Raw genomic sequence first — 20,334 nt, 5'->3', positions numbered from 1 at the left:
TTCTATCGTAATTTTTTTGATTTAATGATAAAAGTTAGGTTGAATATGTTAGATCATACAATCTCACTCAATGCAAGTATTAGAAGTTATATGGTATAATTAACACACCTTAAATGAAACTCTACTACCAAAAATAAAAAATAAAAATAAAAATACCAATGCGATTAAAATTCAATAATAACAATCTTAAGATATTTAAGATGAGTTCCATTATTTTTTTTAAAAATATTTTATAATCAATTATAATTTTCGGTTTTTGATAAAAATTTAGAGTTATACTATACTCATTTGTCATGTAGCTTAAAATGAAAATTTTTTAATTATAAAATATAAAATATATTAATGAATATTTTTTATAAAACATTTTAACATTATTCTTGATTAAGGTGTGCATCTTATGAGCATAATACTAATTTAGAATAAAAGTGGCAAGTAATGGAGTTACATGAAAGTTTCAACTTGCCATCTCATACTATCGTGAGGACAAAGTTAAAGTAATGATTATCACACATGAGCTATTGCACACTTATTATGCACACTATCACATGGGTTGAAATCGTTCTTTCGTGATATCATAATTTTAATTGAAATTGTTTATGATTTCATAAGAAGTGTATTCAAAGTGTGTAGTAAGAAGTAGGGGTGTACATGGGTCGGGTTGAAGAAATTTTTTGACCCAACCCACCATGGTGGGTTAAAAAAAATTCAACCCAACTCACATGGGTTGGGTTGGGTTGGGTCGGGTTGAACCCATGAGTTGGACAATTTTTTTTTATTACTATTATTATTAAATTGAGCAGAAAAAAATATATCACATCTGCCACCTGAGTTGATAAACAAAATATACATTAATATATAAATTAATATTCCAACTCAATTGTAAACAAAATATGTCTAAGTATCCAACTGAGTTGATAAACAAAATATAAATGAACTAGTATCCTAATTCACTTATAAACAAAATATACATGAGTTCCTAACTCAGTTATAAAAAAAATATATCTAATTGGGTTGATAAACAAAATAAAAATGAAATATTGAACTAGTGTCCTAAGTTCTTGACTCAGTTATAAACAAAATATATGTAACTGAGTTGGTAAAAAAAATATATAGAACTAGTATCCTAAGTTCCTAATTCAATTATAAACAAAATATACAAAACTAGTTCTATGAGTGGATTTCAAAAGAGTTCTATACTAGTCCCACTAAGAACCAAAATATCCAAGCTATCTAGCATTCCAATTTCCAACTAATCTTCCCCTTCCACTGTTATGGTGCTTTGAGATGCAAACTCTGAGACAAATCAGAAAAAGAAAAAAAAAAAAAAGACAATAAATTATACAGTGGAATTTCAAAACCCAAAAGGCTTACATAACAATTAAAAAATTACAATCACAAAAAATTACTTTGTTGAAAAATTACCTGACTCAAGACCTTCATAGGATTCAACTTCTTTCATTGATTCTTGAAGATCAATTATATCGGTAGCTCTTAACCAATTCTGAGCACAAATCAGCATTTCAACTGTGTTAGGCAACAATGAGCTTCGAAATGGATCTAACACATGACCCCCAGTACTAAATGCGGACTCAGAGGCAACTGTAGAGAGAGGAATGGTTAACACATCACGAGCTACTTTTGAGAGAAGTCGATATTTTGAGGAATTCACCTTCCACCAATTCAAAATAAAAAAAATTTGGAGAATCTTCTTCCATACAATCAACCAAATATCTTTCCACCTCTGATTTGCTTTCCAAACTATCCGCTACCAAATGCATCTTATAAATAGATTTCGCTAATGCATGGGGATCTTACACAAGTCTAGTCTCAACATTGTTTGAAGAAAAGCCATCTTGACCTTGCCCATTTGAATACCCATCACAGTCAAAATAGTGCTCATACATAAGAACAAGAGCCCTTTTCACCTTTTTATCATGTTCTCTGCCATTGCTCCTGGATTCCATTTGGTAAACCAAAAATTTACAAACCTTAACTTGTACCTCGGGTTTAATACAATAGCAACAAACATCATCAAATTAAGCTTCTCAATTTCCCCGCAATACTTATCAAATTTCTCATGCATATCCCTTGCCATCATACTCAAAAGAGGATCTTCACTTTCACACAAGTTTGTCAATTCAGTCTTCATCACACAAAGCTCATGAAAAAATACATTAGATGTGACATATAGAGGACCAGAAAATTGTAATGTAACTTCATAAAACAACTTCAAAAATATCACAAACACCTTCACATTATCCCAATCCTCAAAATCAGGCGGTCCTAATATTTTTTTCCCACTTCCATTATACATGAAGTAACGAATATATTGTGCATTATTAACACGTAATCTTTCCAATGCCCTTTGAATTTTTTCTGCATTCTCTAGCATCATGTAGGTCAAGTTCCATCTAGTTGGAACATCAAGACATACACAACCCTTGCTAGCAATCTTTTCTTTTTTCTACACATGCTTTTAAACTTATCATATCTAGATGGAGAGGACTTCACATACTTTACCGCATTACGGATTTTGACAATTGACTCATGAAGGCTTTTCAAACCTTCCATCACAATAAGGTTCACAATGTGTGCACAACATCTCATGTGAATAAACTCACCACCCAAGATAAAAGCATCCCACTCTTTAGTTATCCTATTCAAGTAGGTTACGGTCCCATTGTTAGAGGCAGCATTCTCAATTGTGAGGGTGAAAATTTTATCAATGCCCCAACTAAGCAACAATGACTCCACCACCTTTCCAATGGTTTCACCTTTATGATTAGGGACTTGACGAAAATTTAAAGTCCTTTTGTGATATTGCCAATCATCATCAATGAAATGAGCAGTAAGGCACATGTAATTAATATTTTGGATTGAAGTCCAAGTGTCAGTGGTGAGGGAAACCCTTTGAGTAGATTTTTCCAAAAATATTTTCAACCTATCCTTCTCTATTGAATAAAGTCTTATTCAATCTCTCGCAATAGTAGTGTGAGTTGGGACAGTGAACCTAGGTTGCAACACACCACTATAGTTCCTAAACCCTTCATGCTCAACAAATTTAAATGGCAATTCATCCACAATAATCATCTTAGTGAGTGCTTCCCTACATATGCTCTCATTGTAACTTACAGCAATAAGACTATTACTATTAGCACCCTCCGCATCATCACTCTTTTTAGGTCTGAAGGCTAAAGTCATTTGAGTCTTATCCTCCTCCTTATTCCTACCATAAGGACATTTTTTACACCAAACTTCCAAATGAGTTCTTAAGTTAGTAGTGCCATAAGTTTTTGACCTAGCAGCATAGGTTTTGCCATAATACTTACATTCAGTTCTCTCACCTTCTAATAAGATAAAGTGACCCCATACATATGATGTTTGGTTAGGTTTTTTTATACCTTCTATGGGAGGGAGATTTGAGGTAGCAGCATAGGTATCTATTGCTGCCGTTTGAGGAGCCTCATTTGTGGGAGTGGGTGCCACAAGAACCTCATTTGTACCGCATTGAATTTCAAATGCCATCTATAAATATAAATATATTAAAAAAAAAACTCAAAGATTAGTATCAATGTAACTCCTTAAAGGCAAACAACACTAATAACTAAATAACAATAGTAAAAACAATAGGGAGATGGCCAGACAGAGACAAACCTGCAAAGTAAGATAGAGAGAAATGGACATAAACAGTCGGCAAGAGAAAATATTGTAGAGTAAGAAATACACCTGTAAGTTGAGACAAAGCAAAAACATTTAAAAATCAGCTAAAGAAAACTAAGAAATGAACAAAGTAAAAGCTAAACATTAATCCACCACGGCAAGAGAGATAAACATATAGAGTGAGTAAGAGAGAGAAAATATTGAGAAACTTTACCTAACATCGGAAGAGAGAGCTACCATCGGAAAGATAGAACTATCGCTGGGGCGGAGATGATAATTGATGGATGGTAGTGGCTTAGCAAAGGGAGAGAGTGTTAGAGTTCAAAAGGGAGTGAAGTGTGAGAAATTGAGAGAGGAGGGGGAGAGGGAGGCGGCACATTTTTGTGTGATTGTGAACTAATAGGATTTTATATATGATAGGAGGAAACCAAGGAAGTGCTGGACAACTAGTTTTTTAAATTTTTTTTATTAATTATATAATATATTTAAATATATATTAAAAGAACTAATAGGATTTTATATTATATACGATAGTAGGAATTGAGAAAGTACTAGACGGCTGGTTTTAAAATTTTTTTTTATTAAATATATAATATATTTTAAATATATATTAAAATATGGGTGAGTAGGGTCAGGTTTGGCAGGTTTGTAATTTTATGACCCAAACCCAACCCGACCCGAACCTAACCCAACCCAACCTACCAAGCCCTAAAAACCGACCTAACTCAGGTTTGGCAGGTTTTCTGCACACCCCTAGTAAGAAGGGTGTAACAAGATTTAGCCAAGTTAGAGAGTATTTCAAACTTTGGCTAAAGAAACTCATTGACATTTTGAGCAATCATCATGTAAGTATCAATTAAAAAATGGATAAAGTTTGGGGACAAAACTCTATTTAATATCTTTTTATTGAATGCGAACTTTGACAAATCCACAATTGGATTACATTTTCTTTTTATTCCCTCAATGCTTGCAAAATTTTTAGAAGATTAAGATCAATAGCTATATAATCAATCAAATATTTAAATTTCAAATTTTTATAATTTGAATTTATGTATAAAAACTAATTTTATGATTCGAATAGTAAATAACATAATTGACACGAAATATGACATATATATTAAAAACATAAAAAATATACAATTCAATGTTTATATTTTTAAAATATATAGCAATATTAATTTTGTTAATAGAAGTTTAGTTACTAGTTACAACTAATTTTGTAGCAAGATTTTTTATTCTTAAAAAAAATTGTAAAAAAAGATGATTTATTTTTATTTTTATTTAAAAAAAAAAAACTAGGCTAAATGGTAAGTGTCCAATTAAGGGCTGAGATTGATTTGAAATAAATCCATGGTTTAAAAATATGCCACGTCATTTAAAATCATTGACCGAGCAAATTTAAGCTAAAAACTAACGTTAGCTTCTCAACGCCTAGGTTTTCTTTCTGTCTGACTCTCTATCCCTCTCCTCTGCTCAAACCCAGCGGTGGCCTCGGTCGACCTTCTCCTTGCACCCACCACCACCACCACCGCCGCCGAACCGCCATCATCCGGCGGTGATATTCCGAAAACCGGCTGTGCACCACTAACTGTATTGAGTTGAGGTAAGGTATAACACTTCCTAAACACACATTTGAGTTGTTGTGTTCATTGCTTGGTTTTGGTTTTGGTTTTGGTTTAGTTTTCATTGGCATAAAACATAGTTGTATGTATGTTTTTGGTGTTTGGGAATCTCTCTCTGCTTTCGATATGAGTGTTAATGCCCATGTGGTTTCATCCATCAGTTAGACTCAATTTGGGTTTTCCCAGAATATTGAGTTCCACTTCTTCTTCTTTCAAGTCCATCTCTACTGCCCTTGCATTCCTCAACCCAACTCAATCGTCTGATGATGAATATGCATCATCATCATCTTTGTCTTCATCTACTGCCTCTTCTTCTTATGCTAATAGTACTGCAACTGATATTTCTGGTTATACCCACAACCTTAACACCACCAAAACTAGCACCCCTGTAGCTCAGGACTTATTTGATGCGTCCCGGGTTGTCCAAATCTTGAACTCTATGAAAAGGGATCCCAAGACCGCAATTTCATTCTTTGACCGGTTAAAGGAACAGGGTTTCGCGCATGATGTATCCACGTATGCCGCGCTTGTTAGGATCTTATGCCATTGGGGTCTGGATAGGAAGTTGGATGCTGTGTTTTTGGAAGTCATTGTTGGGTCCTCTAATGGCCATCGTCAACACCCGGGATTTGAAATTTCTGATTTGTTTGAAAGGCTTGTGGTGGTGGAGGGATTGCAGGCTGATGAGACATTGGTTAGAGCATACAATGCGTTGGTTAAGTCTTATGTTAGTATCGGTATGTTTGATGAGGCCATTGATGTTTTGTTCCAAACGAAGAGACGGGGGTTCATTCCTCATATCTTCACTTGTAATTTTCTAATGAATCGATTAATTGAGCATGGCAAAGTGGACATGGCTGTGGCCATTTACGAGCAGCTGAAGAGATTAGGTTTGAGCCCTAATGATTACACCTATGCAATTGTGATCAAGGCACTCTGCAGGAAGGGTGATTTGGAAGCAGCTGTTCATGTGTTTCAGGAGATGGAGGTAGCAGGGATTACTCCTAGAGCTTTTGCTTACACTGCATATATCAAAGGGCTTTGCACCCATCAGAGGTCGGATTTGGGATATCAAGTGCTACAAGCATGGAAAGGGGCAGATGCCCCTATAGAAGCATATGCTTATGCTGCCGTCATCCGTGGATTCTGTGACGAGATGAAATTAGATGATGCAGAGAGTGTCTTTCTTGATATGCAAAAACAAGGGGTGGTCCCTGATGCGCAAAGCTATGGTGCATTGATCCATGGGTACTGCAAGAGTTGCAATTTGCTAAAAGCTTTGGCTCTCCATAATGATATGGTGTCAAAGGGTATAAAAAGTAATTGTGTGATTGTTAGCTCGATTCTTCAATGCACGTGTAACATGGGAATGTCTTCGGAAGCATTGAGTCTATTTGAAGAATTTAAGGGGTCTGGAATTTTTCTTGATGAGGCGTCATACAATATTGTGGTGGATGCTTTGTGCACACAGGGGAGAGTTGAAGAAGCTGTGCAACTGCTTGAAGAAATGAAAGGTAAGCGTATGAGTTTAGATATTATGCACTATACAACCTTGATTAAAGGGTATTGTTTCATAGGAAAAATTGTTGATGCCTTGAATCTATTTGAGGAAATGAAGGAAAATGGTTTCAAGCCTGATATCATTGTTTATAATGTACTTGCTGCTGGGTTTTCTAGAAATGGCCTTGCATCTGAGGCACTTGACCTTTTGGAATATATGGAGGCACAGGGTTTGAAACCCAACTCTGTTACACACAACATGATTATTGAAGGTTTATGTAAAGGTGGCAAAGTAAAGGAAGCTGAAGAATTTCTAAGTACTTTAGAGGATAAGAGTGTGGATAATTATTCTGCTTTGGTTAATGGGTACTGTGAAGCCAACTGTACAAGTGAGGCCTATAAACTTTTTGTTAGGCTGTCAAAGCAAGGAGTTTTAATTAAAAAAAGTTCATGCGTTAAACTACTCACTAACCTTTGCTTGGAAGGTGTTTGTGATGGAGCTCTTGTGGTGCTTGAGACAATGTTGGCATTGAATGTAGAACCAAGTGAGATAATGTACAGTAAAGTCTTAGCTGCTCTTTGTCAGGCTGGAGATATGAAAAAGGCTCGATGGTTTTTTGATTTTTTAGTTGAAAAAGGGTCAAGTCCTGATGTCATTTCCTACACAATGATGATACATGGTTTTTGCAAAATGAATTGCTTACAAGAAGCCCAGGATCTCTTCCATGATATGAAGGAGAGGGGGATTGAACCTGATGTCATCACTTACACGGTTTTGCTAGATGGTCTTTCCAAAACGAATCTAAGAAGGGTTTGTTCCCCTTTAGATGCAAGGGAAAATAAGGAAGGGAAAGTGGATGCTTCAACTGTTTGGACAGAAATGGGGGACAATGGTATAAGACCTGATGTTATTTGTTACACTGTTTTAATTGATAGGTACTGTAAGACAGAAAACCTTCAGGATGCTGTTGCCCTCTTTGATAATATGATTGACAGAGGACTAGAACCTGATACAGTGACATACACAGCTCTTTTGTCTGGCTATTGTAATAAGGGAGATGTGGATAAGGCTGTGGACCTCTTTAAGGAGATGTCTACTAAGGGAATACTGACAGATACCCGCACCGTCTCTATTCTACACCATGGAATTGTAAAAGCCAAGAAACTGCAATTTCGGAGATAGCACTCTATTGACTGCCAACGGTCAAATGAACCCAAAATCCAAAAACTAGTTCACTCAACTATTCAAAGGTAGATCAGAATGAATCATGCTATAAATTGATTTTCAGTACTTTACATGGGAAATTTTTTTGTTGTAACCTTACATTGAAGGTGGCTGTTGATTTTGCAGGCAGAGCAGAAAGGAAGCTCTATGGGTAGGCCTCTCTGAAGTCACTCATCTTCAGGTATCAGACAACTATATATTTGAGTCAAAATGGAATTAACTCTGCATTCAAGTACTTCTGCATATATTTACTTGATGAATCAGTAAGAAATATTATTGCAAGCTCAAAGAAAAACAGTACCTACATATTTGCTCTTTCCTGTAATATGAGGTATATAAAATTACTGCAAATAAAGGAGGAAAACCACTTTTGTATGAGCATATCTGTCATGCATTTCTGTAGCGTGTGTTCTGTCTTTTTTTTGCCCCTGCATGTCTTAGTTTCTGTTTAGCATGACTTCTGCCTTTGCTTCGCTAGAGAACTTCTTGGTTGCAAAGCTTATGATTGGCTGTTATGCTTCCTAAAAAAAAAGTTATTGTATAAAGATGGGAGGTTTGAAGCTTGTTTAATTTGTCTTTTTTTGAATGTAACCTTTCTTTTAACTTTCAAATGAAATATAAACATAACTTATAGGGCAAAAGTACTTTATTTCTCAACAAATCTTGACTAAACTTCTTTATGAGGCTGGAAAGTGGAAACTAATAAACTGTACCATCATTTACCATGAATTAGTGTTTTAAAAAAAAATTTTAATCATTAGAAGTGGAAGATTTAAAGTTGCAAATAGACTCTCTCTCTCTCTCTCTCTCTCTGTGTGGAGTTGGATATCAAATACTTTGATCTTGGTCTCCCTAATTGTGATGCTATCAACAATAGAGTTATAATTGAAAATGCGTAAGCCACTCTTAAGTGTGTCTACTATCTTTTACCTCTTAGCTTCTTGTTCATAACATTGTTTCTATTGTTATATTATACACGCAGCCAATGGCTATCAAACTCACGACATAACCCTCCACGTATTTTTTCTGTAATTCTTTAGTGTACTTTGTGCCCATTGTGAATGAAGTAGGTTTTTTTTTTTTTTTTTGGTTAATATAATTACTCTTACCTATAAGGAAAAAATTGATTATTATCTTCAACAAAATGTGGCTTGTTGCTGTGTCCATTAATGCTGGTTTTATTTTTGAACAATATTAGAGCTGTCGCAAAGAAAGAGATTGTAATTGCTTGCCCTTACTTTTGTTATTTAAATAGCTTGCTTGTAGAGTTGTTAAATGCTATGTCTTGTATTTCTTAAAAAAAAAAAAAAAAAAAAATGCTGTGTCTTGTTTCCAAATTATGTGTAGGCTACTTAGATAATTTGTAAACAGAATTTAGGGGTATGACAGAATTTAAATTTAAATAAAATAAAATTCCTTGTTTGGGTGTGCTGTAGGAAGAAATTCTAAATTCTGTATAGAATTTTAGCCAGAAATTCAGTTCTTAAATTTTGATTTAAAAATTCTGCCTATTCAGTTGTTATTTCTAAACTCCTCCACGTTTCTCGCTCACTCGCTTGTTAGTCAATACCTCCTTCCCATCTCCAAGGCCCCTACCAGCTTGTCTCCAGCTCCCATGTCATCCCCTGCTGTAAATACTCTGGCTCCTCTTACCTTGGTCAACTTTTCACTGACTGAAATACTCCTTGCTATGCCACAACCTTGATCAAAGTCAGCACCACTAGATTCACTACCTTAGTCGTCTTTGTGGAAACTTTTTTGTTCCAGATCCCATCGGAGCTATATTTCTCTCTCACCTCAACTTTTCCACCATTGTCCCAGATTTGTTACGGTTTTGTTCCTCACTTCAATTAATTGCATCAAAATCACTCAAAATCGTTCTTCTGATGGGCTTTTCAGTTTAATATCCTCAATTCAATTTGGGCAAACTTTAATTGAGCATGACATGATTGAAGATTAATTCTTACGCTTTCACCATTAAAATACACATAAAACAATGTGGATTTGCACGCCAAATCTTGCTGATATCATTCCATCAAATATTTTATTTTCATTCTGAAGGTGTCTTGACTGTGGCAATGTCATTTAAGTGCCAAATTTTCACAATGCATGCCCCAAAATAGTACGTTCATTTTCCAGTATATTTTAGAGCAGTGAGTTTGAGATTCTGTGGTTTGGCCCTTAATTATCAAGGCAGCTAGCAGCTTTCCTGTAACATACCCTGTTGCACTGTTCTGCGAAAAATATATAAATAATTTTTACCAAAACATGGCCACATAGTATTTTTATACAGAGCAATAAGTATTTGATGGGATTCAGGGTCCCCCCTCCTCTCTTATAAATTTGATAAAGTAGAGCAATAACTGTTCAAGGAATTTCAGAATTTTTTAAACAGGGAATTTTACGTAGATATTGGTACTATTTCCTTGTATTTATATATAATAACGAAACAATGAAATTGATAAATGATGGGGTTTAAACCCCGTTCTTTTTTCTGTGTAAAGATAAATTCTTTACCCAAACCCATGGTAATGGTTTTTTGCTTTTTTTTTTTTTTTGTTGCTCCAGATTTTATTTGACGAAAGAGGTCACTGTGCTTTCCATTTACACCAGGTACTCTTTTCAAAGAACCAAATATCTTCAAAAACATCCCCCATCTTGAAAGAGGTTTGTAACGTTTTCTTGACTTGGTTTGTAATATTAAAAAGCCAAGGGCCCAGATTAACTTGGTTTTCTTTCTCAGGTTGGACTGAGCCTATGTACATTAAATGTCATGGTTTTGGTGATCATTACAGGACAAATGATACAGTTATACCAGGATCCAGAAAACTTAAATTGGTATTTGGTAAAATCCCCTCCTAGTTTTCAGCATTTCAATGATCTTATTAGTTTCACTTTTTATAGAGACTTGTTACGGCTTAGTTTTTTCAGTTCTATATTTCTATCAATGCCTTCGTATGTAATCATGCTATTAAGAGAAACTGGAATATCTGCAGTACTGGATAAACATGATGAGAAGAAAGAGTTGGAGGTTTTCAACTTTACTGGTGCTGGAGGTGTAGCCTTGTCCATGGATAACACTGATGAGGTTCAGATCTCACAAATGCTATTCTTTTTCCTTTGTTTCTTTCATACTTGGTGCCTGACCTGAATTTGACTTGCTAGAAGAGTGTTTTTAGTGTTATTATTATTATTATTATTTATTATTTATTATTTGTTTTTTTATAATCTTTTTGAAAACAGTCCATTCATGCTTTTACCGAGGCTTCAATGAATACTGCTTACCAGAAAAGGTGGCTACTGTATCTTAGTACTAAAAACACCATTCTTAAGAAATATGATGGAAGGTATGCTGTTACCTCGTTAGACTTTCTTTGGTATTCTAATTCTGCCCAATTTTGTTCCAACTGAATTATCAAAGACTCTCTTTTACCTTAATATGAGGCATGGCCTTTTTTCTTCTATGTGGTACTTTAGCGTCTGTCTTACTAATTATTTATTGAGAGGCATGACCTTTTTCTTCTATGTGGACCTTTAGTGTCTGTCTTATTATGTATTGCCAGTTTCTTATCATGTGAATTTCATGAAGATTCAAGGATATATTTCAGGAAGTTCATGAAACTCAATGGAAATCTAAATTTGATTCTGCAGGGATATGGTGAGATATCCAGTTCGTCATGCTAATTACTCTATGAAGTTTGAGTAGTTTGTCATCAACTTACGTGGTTGAATTGCTAGGAATGAATACCGTCACTGATAATATGGTACCTTAGGTTCTTAAAGTGAAAGAGGTTACGTGGACTTGCAGAAACTATGATTGCAATGTGCAGAGTGATTGTTTCGCCCAATGTTTGTATCAATGCGGGAATTGGATGAAAAGTTTTTAGCTCTTGGAGTGTCCTAACTGAGTGTTAAGTTATTCATCTAGTTTACGATAAAAACTCTTGCCATTGGTACAGGATTTGGATCTCTTGGGCTGGTGACATCAGTGCTGGTATGTTTCACTGTTCTCATTTTTATTTTTCCTGGTATTTTTTTTTAAAGCCTTTCTTTTTGGTCCATTTTTCACTTCTAATACATGTGAAGTTGGTCTTGGGTTTCAAGGGGTGTGCCTAGATGGAAAGACAATCAAACCTGAAGCAGCACATGGGACAGTTACCACTATTGCTGGCTCCATCAGAGAGGTGGTGAAACCAGCATAAACAGCACAGCATCAATATTTGCTTGAACATGATGTCTTGCACACAGGTATCAGATTAATTTCTTCTTTTATTGATGAGTTTTGTATAATTTTAGTTCTGTGAATTTGAAGTTTTAGGAATTGGATTTTTCATTTTTCTTATTATTTAAATCATCAGGTGAAAATTGAGCAGGGCGGATGACAACACAGAACTTTTGGATTTACTGTGAAACTGGGAGCAGCATGTGTTGGAACAGTCAAATCAGGGAGGATGACGAAGGATCTTGAACTTCTTATTCATGGGCCCAAGTAATTGCTGTCAAAGGCTGTTTCTTTTGAAAGTTATGCTGTTGTGCTTAGTTTCTATACAACAACAACAACACTAATGCCTTAGTCCTGCTGTTGTGCTTAGTTTCTATACAACAACAACAACAACAACAATAATGCCTTAGTCCCAAAATTTGGAGTCGGCAAAGGATCCTCAATAGATTAGATTGGATCGGCTATGTGAATTCTTTTCTTCCATTCTATACTATCTAAAGTCATGCTCTTAGTTACTTCCCTAATTGACATGCCCTTTTTAATACTTCTACTAATGTTTCTTATTAAAAAAAAAATTACTTCTACTAATGTTAGTTTTTATGTATGGTAAAATCTTTCATGTTTTTGTATAGGGTTATTCCGTCAGCGTCAAAATAGACGTAAATGACCATCTAGAGTCTATTTTGATTAGTTGGGGACAACTTTTACTTGTTATTTTTTAATGATATAGAAACAGACTTCATTTATGTGTATGTCTTGGTTCTATATGTTAATTGCTACAGAATTTTGAACCCTAGCTGCAAATAATATGTCACATTTTCAGCTGTATCACTACTGTCATTAAGAAAAGGCATGTATGAAGTATTTTTGCAAGGATACGGATTTGCTGTGAGAAAATCCTATTTGCCATCAACTATTTCTTTTAGCTTATTAACTTAACACATTTTTAAAGCATTACTTATTTTTTAGTTAAAACTATACTTTAACTAAACTCTTTTATATTTTTATAATTTAAATTTATGTAAGGAAGTTGTGTCCCTGCTTTGGTTTGACTATAAGCAAAAAATCAGTTGCAATGGATTATATGGTGTGTCCTGCTCAACTCAATTCTATGCCTATGGTCTAAATCCATATTTCTTAAATGGGACCATATTGCTTGGTTCATAAAATTTCTTGTCCCTCCGTCAAGTTTAATTATGAGGTTTTTGATAGTTTAAACAATATTAGAAAATGTGATGGCTATAAAATTAACAATATAATTCAAATGCATAAAGTTTATTTAAGAGGTTTTTGATAATTTAAACAAAATTAGAAAAGGTCATGACTATATAATTATCAATATAATTCCAATGCATAAAGTTTAGCATTTGGCTATTCATCTGATGATTTTCATTCTGTCAGGTGATAAAAGGTCAATAGGAACTGACTTTGCTTCATCTATTACAACAATAACTTGGATCCTTAAAACCCCCCTTTACCTATGAGCCACAACCAATCAAGAGCTACTCCTGCAAATAAACCACATAAAAGACACAACACAAGCAAATTGCCCAAAGCATTTTGCTCAGGTCCCTGCAAAACAATGAAACCAATAAATATTAATGAGGAACCACTGGAAAACTTATGTTTGCTGCATATTAGGTAGCATGCTATGTCAACTAACCTTGTAACCTTTGGGTGCCACTGTAAGGACACAGACAGTAAGGTAGCCATTAGATACTCCTAATAAGGATGTCAGCAGGATCATCCATCCCTCATCGCCATATTTTGAGCAAAAGTAGAATGCTGGGATAAATAAGAAACGAGAAAGAATTGCGATCATAAGGCCTTTCCTTGATTCTAACTTCAGGCTTTCAATGAGAGGAATGTATCTTGATATCAGATCCCAGACATTGTACATTGCAATCAGAACAGGTGCATACCTGAAATATCATCATCAATGTGCTAGTATTGTAGTTTCACTTTTTTAGTTCACTAGACAAGGCAAACATGTAGGCAACTAGCACATAGCTAGGCATAGAAACAATACTATGGTTTGAAACTGCATACTTTATTCAAAGTGCAATTTGAAACAATGGAAAGCTGCAAAGAAATCATTTAGGGAATGATAATGTTAAAAAACTGGACTAATGGAGTATATATATCCAAATGTTACAAGTTTTTATTGAAATTAAAAATGGAAATGATGGTTTTTGATAACAAGCAGGCTCACTTAGAATACAGTGAAAAACATTTACTCATTCAACTTCCATCGTTTGTAAGAGTATACCAAATGTTCCTCTGTGATAATTGAGCACTTACCATGAGCCTAGCCCATGTGTTCCAGTATTTTCATACAAGAAGCCGGGGATAATTGACAATGTTAACACATATATCAGAAATAGGCCAATTGCATAATCTATATTCTGAAAGAACAATTGCTTATTGCTCAAGCGCTCTAGTTGTTTCGTGTCATCTTCATCCTGTGAAAATTCCTAAGGCCATTAGCATATTGCAATCTCAAAACTTCATTGAGCATGATGCATTATGAGGTTAAAGAGAAGGTGCATTACTCCTTGGTTTGAGTTTGTTTGGATGCCAGCAGCAGCAAGGTCAGATGATACAGTTTTTGATCCTTCTGATGCTGCCTTTTTGCGATAGTACTTCACTATTGGCAGTTTAGCGAAGACAATTGCATAGAGGAGAATACACAGAAACTCAAAGAATGTGGAAATTGCAAGGAACAGTGCTGCAAAATAAAGATGTCTTTTTAGTCATCTTAGCTTCAGAAAATTTATATATATCTAAAAGCTGAAGTGTAGCATTTAATACTACTGAGCTTCTATTGCGCCACCTCATTACCATGTCATTGGTCACATAATTATTATATTTTTTACTTATTTTTTATTCTTATTTTTTTACCAAAAAAATATAAATAGATTATTGACTTTACACGTTCATTTTCAGAGGGTTTAACATTATATATAATTTTGTCTTTACATATTCCTACTTTAATTTAGAATTTATTTTATTCCTTTTTTTTATTACAAAAAAATAGAAATAGATTATTGATTTTACACCTTCATCTTGGATGGTTTTAACATTACATATAATTTTGCCTTTACATAGTCATCTAATTTAATTTAGATGTTTATAACTAAATAATGAAATCAATGAAGAATCAAAAAATAAAAAACAATGTCTATACATATCTATACTGATCCGAGGAGGAACAAGTAGTTATTAGAAATTCTAATTTAAAGTCTCATTAGTAAGGAATGAATGAAAGATGATCCGAGGAGGAACTCTTCCTCGAATATGATGAATACAGCTTAAGTATGTACTTCAGCAATTAGAGTGATCCTCCAAGAAGCTCCAATGATAGGGATGTGTCTCATGAACATACGAGAAGGATGGAAACCTAAAAATATCTAAGGGAAAGTTGCCACCACCACATTAAATGTATTGTAGCTACTTTTTTGGCTGCATTTATGTGGAGAAGACCTCTGAACAGTGCTGCCTTGGTTACCACAACTCATAGAAAGCCAAAGAGGGCGTCTGATGGGACAGGTACTCAAGTAAGGACTCAGATGATTAACAAGTGTAGAATGAAGATGATCCAAAGGGAGATATATAATGTGAGAGACCCTCCATGAGAGGGGAATCGAAAAAAGAGAGAGAAAACACTGTACCAATCTAACTTGTTCTTGTACTCAATTGTGATCAATTTATAAAAGGGTGCCCTCCTCGGACAGGGAAGTTATTCAACTTTATTTTCTTTGTTCTTACTTGATCATCTTTCAAATCCATACTAGCCATTGTCAAAGTCATTAGGGCTTAGCTCTTCCACCCATTCTTTACAAATTTATTGTATTGGGCTTATTGGACCAATATCCCATACATTTTGGGTTTGGGTTGTAAATCGTGACTCTACAGTAGTAATGGATTTCCTCAAAAAAAAAAAAGAAAAAAGAAAAAAAAAATGGAAGTTTTGTAATAAATTTTATCAAGCTCTTTATGCACTACACCCTTGGTGCGATGGTCATTCCACAAATATAAGTGCTTGTGGGGGGTGAGGGGCAAGGACCGGGGTTCAAGTCTCTAGGAGGGAGTTTCACATATATATACACTTAGATTAGGTTAGAGTAGAAATTCTATCTTATATCAAAAATTATCACGCGCAACGCGTTGGTTTGCGGCTAGTTTATATAAAATTAAAAATTTATTTTATGCAATTGAGTGAAGCTCAATTTCCTTTTCCTGTACGCTTAAATTCAACTCCATATTGTTGGCTTCTCAATACTAATAATAATAGTGTATGAGAAAGATTGAAATTTGAAACAGCACTTAAGGAACAGCATTTTCCATCAAATCAGCAATGACTACATATGAGCGAAATTGTGAAAACCATAACAGTTGACTATTAGATAGATAAGAGCAACATACTAGCCCCCTTGCGAAGCCCATTATGAGTTTTCTCAAAGGATACTTTTGTGAGTAGCCTCAAACCAGAGGCCAGAGCCCCTGATGCAGCTAGACCCCCAAGGAAAGACTGCAGAGCATAAAAAATGGACATGTATTAAAATTAAGGTTAAACAGATGAAGACAACAATGAAAATTGTTGAAAACATTCAGCTCAAATATATTATTGATCCCTAAAGTTCTGCCCACGAGAGATTTTATTTCCTAAAGTTTAAAATGATCACTTTTAGTCCTTATATTACGTGGCCAAACTAAAACTGACATGTTATCACTCCATAGGGACTAAAAATGACCACTTTAAACTTTAGCGATTATAATCATTCACGGACTAAAATTTAGGAACCTAAATAGAAGAACTCTTGAGAATATCAACCTGAATGAATTCAGGGCACATGAAAGACAAGTCTCCAAGCATTCCACCTTGAACATGGGCATCTGCAACTCCAAAACAAGCAGAAAGCACACATAAACCAATAAAAGGTCCAATTCCACCTTTCCCTGATGTGGCGAAATCCAACTGTCACCAAACATGTAGGAAGGGAAATTACAATGGATGCAATATGAATTACAAGTATTAGATGGCCAAAATTAAGAATATAAAATGGGAAAATTTGTACTTACAGCTAAGACTAACAAAGTGCTTGCAAAGAAAAGAGTGTATCCAAATATGTTGCGCTTCCTGGTATTTATCTTTGATTCATTGTATGCTAGTATCGCCATTGTTCCAAGCGCGAATGGTTGATAAACAAGCGTAAGTACCCTTGAAGGATGGTATTTCTTCCAAAGAGAGGAAAAACCTTGTAAGTCTAATTAATCTCAAAACTCATCTTAAAATAAATCAAATGAAGTACAGAATGCCATAAACAATAGTTTTTTTCCTTAAACTATTTTGTAAAACAGGAATAGGTAAACTCCATTTTTAGGCTCTCAGCAATTATAACATAGAACACATGGTTGAAGAATCATTTTTTTCTTCCCCCTCCCCCCTAATTTTAGTTTTCTAGCTTTTCAAAGGGCATATATAATATAAAATATAAACCAAATATAAGTAAAAAAAAGTTTCAGTTGAGCTTGCCCCTTCTCATACAGTATCAACATTGAATTTCAAAAAGCTGCAGTGTCTTCCTTGCTTCAAAAGATTAAAGTACTTGTACAATATCTAAAGGGAGCAGTTTTATGCAGTCATCTTTAGCCTCAAAAAATATATTGAAAATAAGCATGACTTACTGGGAACAACTGATAGTAGTAATCTCCAATTGTCAGCATACTATTCCATGACACAAGAGACCCAAGCCCGAGAAAGAAACAAACTACCATTGCTCTATGCTTTCCCTGCTTATTACAGATATTAATCAAATATTAGATATAAGGTTCTGATTGAAATAAATTCCACTCAGTCTCTTTTTTGAGAATTTGCAAAATCCCCCAAGTTAATGTTCTAGCAATGAAACAATGTGTGAAGTACAAACCTCAAGCCTTGTTGGAGTCTCAGTTTTTACAGCAATAGTCATGACTATTTCTCACAAGTCAAGACTCTGCAATAGTTATATACTTTTATTGTGACTGATACTTAAAATGGTCCATTGGAATTTGGAAGCAAACAAAACATTGAAGGAAGAGCTATAAACTGAAGAGTTATCATAGCATGATTATGGGAATAAACATCTATATTTATGCAGCCTACTTATGATAAAAAGATAAATGCTAGCATGAGTTTCAACAAGCCTTGTTTATAGGTTTTGAGTAGTAACTAGCTCCTTCCAAGTACAAAACTTTCAAAGAAGATTAAAAAAGGTGGTAGGAATGGCTTTGAGAATGCAAAAGGAGTAAAAACCATGAACCAAATGTTCACTTTTCAATGTATTAAAACGGAAGGCTTCAAATTATACAAAAGGAAATGCATACTATAATGCAAAAGATGGATACAGAAACCTTATCAAGAGTATGGAAGCAAAGAAAGGAGCTTTAGTTAATAGTTATATAGAAGTATGGAGGTGGACTGCAAAGTTTGAGTGCAAAAATGGGTGTGGACCATATAATTTTATAAAGAAAAAGAAAAAGAACTAAGATTCTTTTGGTTTAGAATCATGGAAAAACAGGTGGTGGTTGCGATTGATGAATGACTAATGAATCAAAAGGATAGCCAAAGAATCTTGGTGGGTGAGCTTTGACTAGTGAATTAAAGTTTTGGATGATTAGCTCAAATGTTAGCTCAAATGTATAGTCAATTAATGGAATAAAATTCAAGTATAGGACAAATGTTAAAAAGCAAAGGAATCTACTATAGTAGTAATTTGCCTTTTTTTTTGGCTGACAAAACTTCATTTTCAGCAATTTGCTTTAGCCAGTGTTTGATATTGCCATTTCTTAGGAAATTGGGTCAGGGTTTCATACTTTCATATTAAAAAATCTTCATCCCAGACAAGGACATCAACGTGATGGTAGTGGAATCTTGGATGGACCGGAGTTGAAGTTTTTAACAAAGAGTAATTGTTTTAATTATGTAGACTTTAATAGCATTTTATTATTACTTTACTAGGTAGATGGATCATAATAACTAGTAATATGAATCCCAATCTAATTTTGAGCACTCTCTGTACTCTGGGTTTGCTTCATGGTAGGGCCTGTTGTTATTTGCTGAATTGTTAGAAATATGGTTTTGAGTTTAAACACTGTCTCCACTATCCACTCCATCTTCAATTTATAAAGTAATAAATTTTGTATGTTAGGTTAGACTTATTAAGAGAGTTTGAATCTACATATAAGAGAGTGTTTGTAACATAGTTAAATGATTTAATTCATAAATTTTTGCACTTTTATTGGTGTGACAATCAAAACCCTTAGTCTCACTCCTAGTTAAATTCAGCCTTAATAATGAGAAATTTAATACCAATACACACAAGTATGGTACTTTTTTTTTTTTGGAAGAGGAAGGCAATTTTGGTGTTTTCTGTTTAAGGGGCAGGGAAGGGAGGGGTAATTGTTTTCAGATGAGTTTTTCTTTTTGGTAAAATTCTCCTCTAATCTGAGAAATAAAACTATAAGCTATACAAGTTGGATAAATCAATGCATTTTTTTGGTATACATTAGATGTCTCATTCAGAACTTAATAAAGTGGGATAGGATTTTGATTGTCATGCTAATGAAAGTGTAGGGTTAATTAAATTGACTTAAGTATTGCAGTGTAGCATAGGGTTTTGATGTTATTTGGATTGAGGACTCTCCTCCTCATGCTTTGGAATCTTTGTACTTTAGTTTAACTTATATTTAGTTAGAAATGAAGTTTTAGACTGTTTTCCATGTGTATATATATATATATATATATATATTTATATATATAACTATAGTAGGTTATTTTTTTCCCCCAAAATTTTATTTAAATCCTTTAATTTTATATTATCTTTCGTTATTATTACTTATATAAAAAAAAGATATATTATCTTTCCTTGTGGGTAGATCCATGGGATTACAGAACCGTTTTCTCAAAATATTTTATTATTTGTGGTGCTTAAGCTTCACAGATGAACTATATAAATATAATTCATAAAAAAATAGTGGAACTATAAATACTAGTCAAACTATGATCGGAGATGGACTCATATTCCATGACTACTCTTCTCTTGTCTTTTGTTGCATTTCTTTTT

At 34.2% G+C, this 20,334-nt stretch overlaps 2 protein-coding genes across 8 annotated transcripts; one reads left to right on the top strand and one right to left on the bottom strand.

Moving 5' to 3' along the window:
- Nucleotides 1-5,101: 5,101 nt before the first annotated feature.
- On the top strand, nucleotides 5,102-12,975 carry LOC115992562 (pentatricopeptide repeat-containing protein At2g26790, mitochondrial). 7 transcript variants are annotated; one of them, XM_031116775.1, is made up of 9 exons: nucleotides 5,102-8,033; nucleotides 8,134-8,188; nucleotides 10,621-10,674; nucleotides 10,751-10,852; nucleotides 11,004-11,095; nucleotides 11,251-11,354; nucleotides 11,659-12,001; nucleotides 12,112-12,255; nucleotides 12,366-12,975. In XM_031116775.1, the coding sequence occupies exon 1, from the start codon at nucleotides 5,419-5,421 to the stop codon at nucleotides 7,963-7,965; it is 2,547 nt and encodes an 848-aa protein (XP_030972635.1). In that variant the 5' UTR covers nucleotides 5,102-5,418; the 3' UTR covers nucleotides 7,966-8,033; nucleotides 8,134-8,188; nucleotides 10,621-10,674; nucleotides 10,751-10,852; nucleotides 11,004-11,095; nucleotides 11,251-11,354; nucleotides 11,659-12,001; nucleotides 12,112-12,255; nucleotides 12,366-12,975. The 7 variants fall into 7 exon arrangements, with proteins under 7 accessions (XP_030972635.1, XP_030972634.1, XP_030972636.1 ...); XM_031116774.1 differs by having other exon boundaries at nucleotides 10,576-10,674; nucleotides 11,967-12,001; XM_031116776.1 differs by having other exon boundaries at nucleotides 10,576-10,674; nucleotides 12,381-12,975.
- Nucleotides 12,976-13,498: 523 nt separating this feature from the next.
- On the bottom strand, nucleotides 13,499-18,735 carry LOC115992564 (equilibrative nucleotide transporter 3-like). The gene is made up of 9 exons (XM_031116780.1): nucleotides 18,160-18,735; nucleotides 17,918-18,022; nucleotides 17,312-17,467; nucleotides 17,064-17,207; nucleotides 16,655-16,760; nucleotides 14,782-14,957; nucleotides 14,531-14,691; nucleotides 13,893-14,151; nucleotides 13,499-13,801 (listed from the first exon to the last, which is right to left on the bottom strand). Exons 1-9 carry the CDS (start codon nucleotides 18,199-18,201, stop codon nucleotides 13,691-13,693), a joined length of 1,260 nt encoding a protein of 419 aa, XP_030972640.1. The 5' UTR covers nucleotides 18,202-18,735; the 3' UTR covers nucleotides 13,499-13,690.
- Between the last annotated feature and the right edge of the window lie 1,599 nt (nucleotides 18,736-20,334).

The sequence above is a fragment of the Quercus lobata genome, chromosome 5 (genome assembly GCF_001633185.2).
Source record: "Quercus lobata isolate SW786 chromosome 5, ValleyOak3.0 Primary Assembly, whole genome shotgun sequence".
NCBI lineage: Eukaryota > Viridiplantae > Streptophyta > Magnoliopsida > Fagales > Fagaceae > Quercus > Quercus lobata.
The sequence above is the reverse complement of the archived record's forward strand: the minus strand, read 5'-3'. Positions and strand labels throughout refer to the sequence as shown.

Bases quoted from the DNA above. Each gene is read 5' to 3' on its own strand.
- LOC115992562 (XM_031116775.1), top strand. From the start codon at position 5,419: ATGCCCATGTGGTTTCATCCATCAGTTAGACTCAATTTGGGTTTTCCC.
- LOC115992564 (XM_031116780.1), bottom strand. From the start codon at position 18,201: ATGACTATTGCTGTAAAAACTGAGACTCCAACAAGGCTTGAG. The intron at 17,468-17,917 runs GTAAGTCATGCT...TCTCTTTGGAAG, and splicing joins ACTACTATCAGTTGTTCCCA to AAATACCATCCTTCAAGGGT. The intron at 16,761-17,063 runs GTTGATATTCTC...TATGCTCTGCAG, and splicing joins TGTGCCCTGAATTCATTCAG to TCTTTCCTTGGGGGTCTAGC.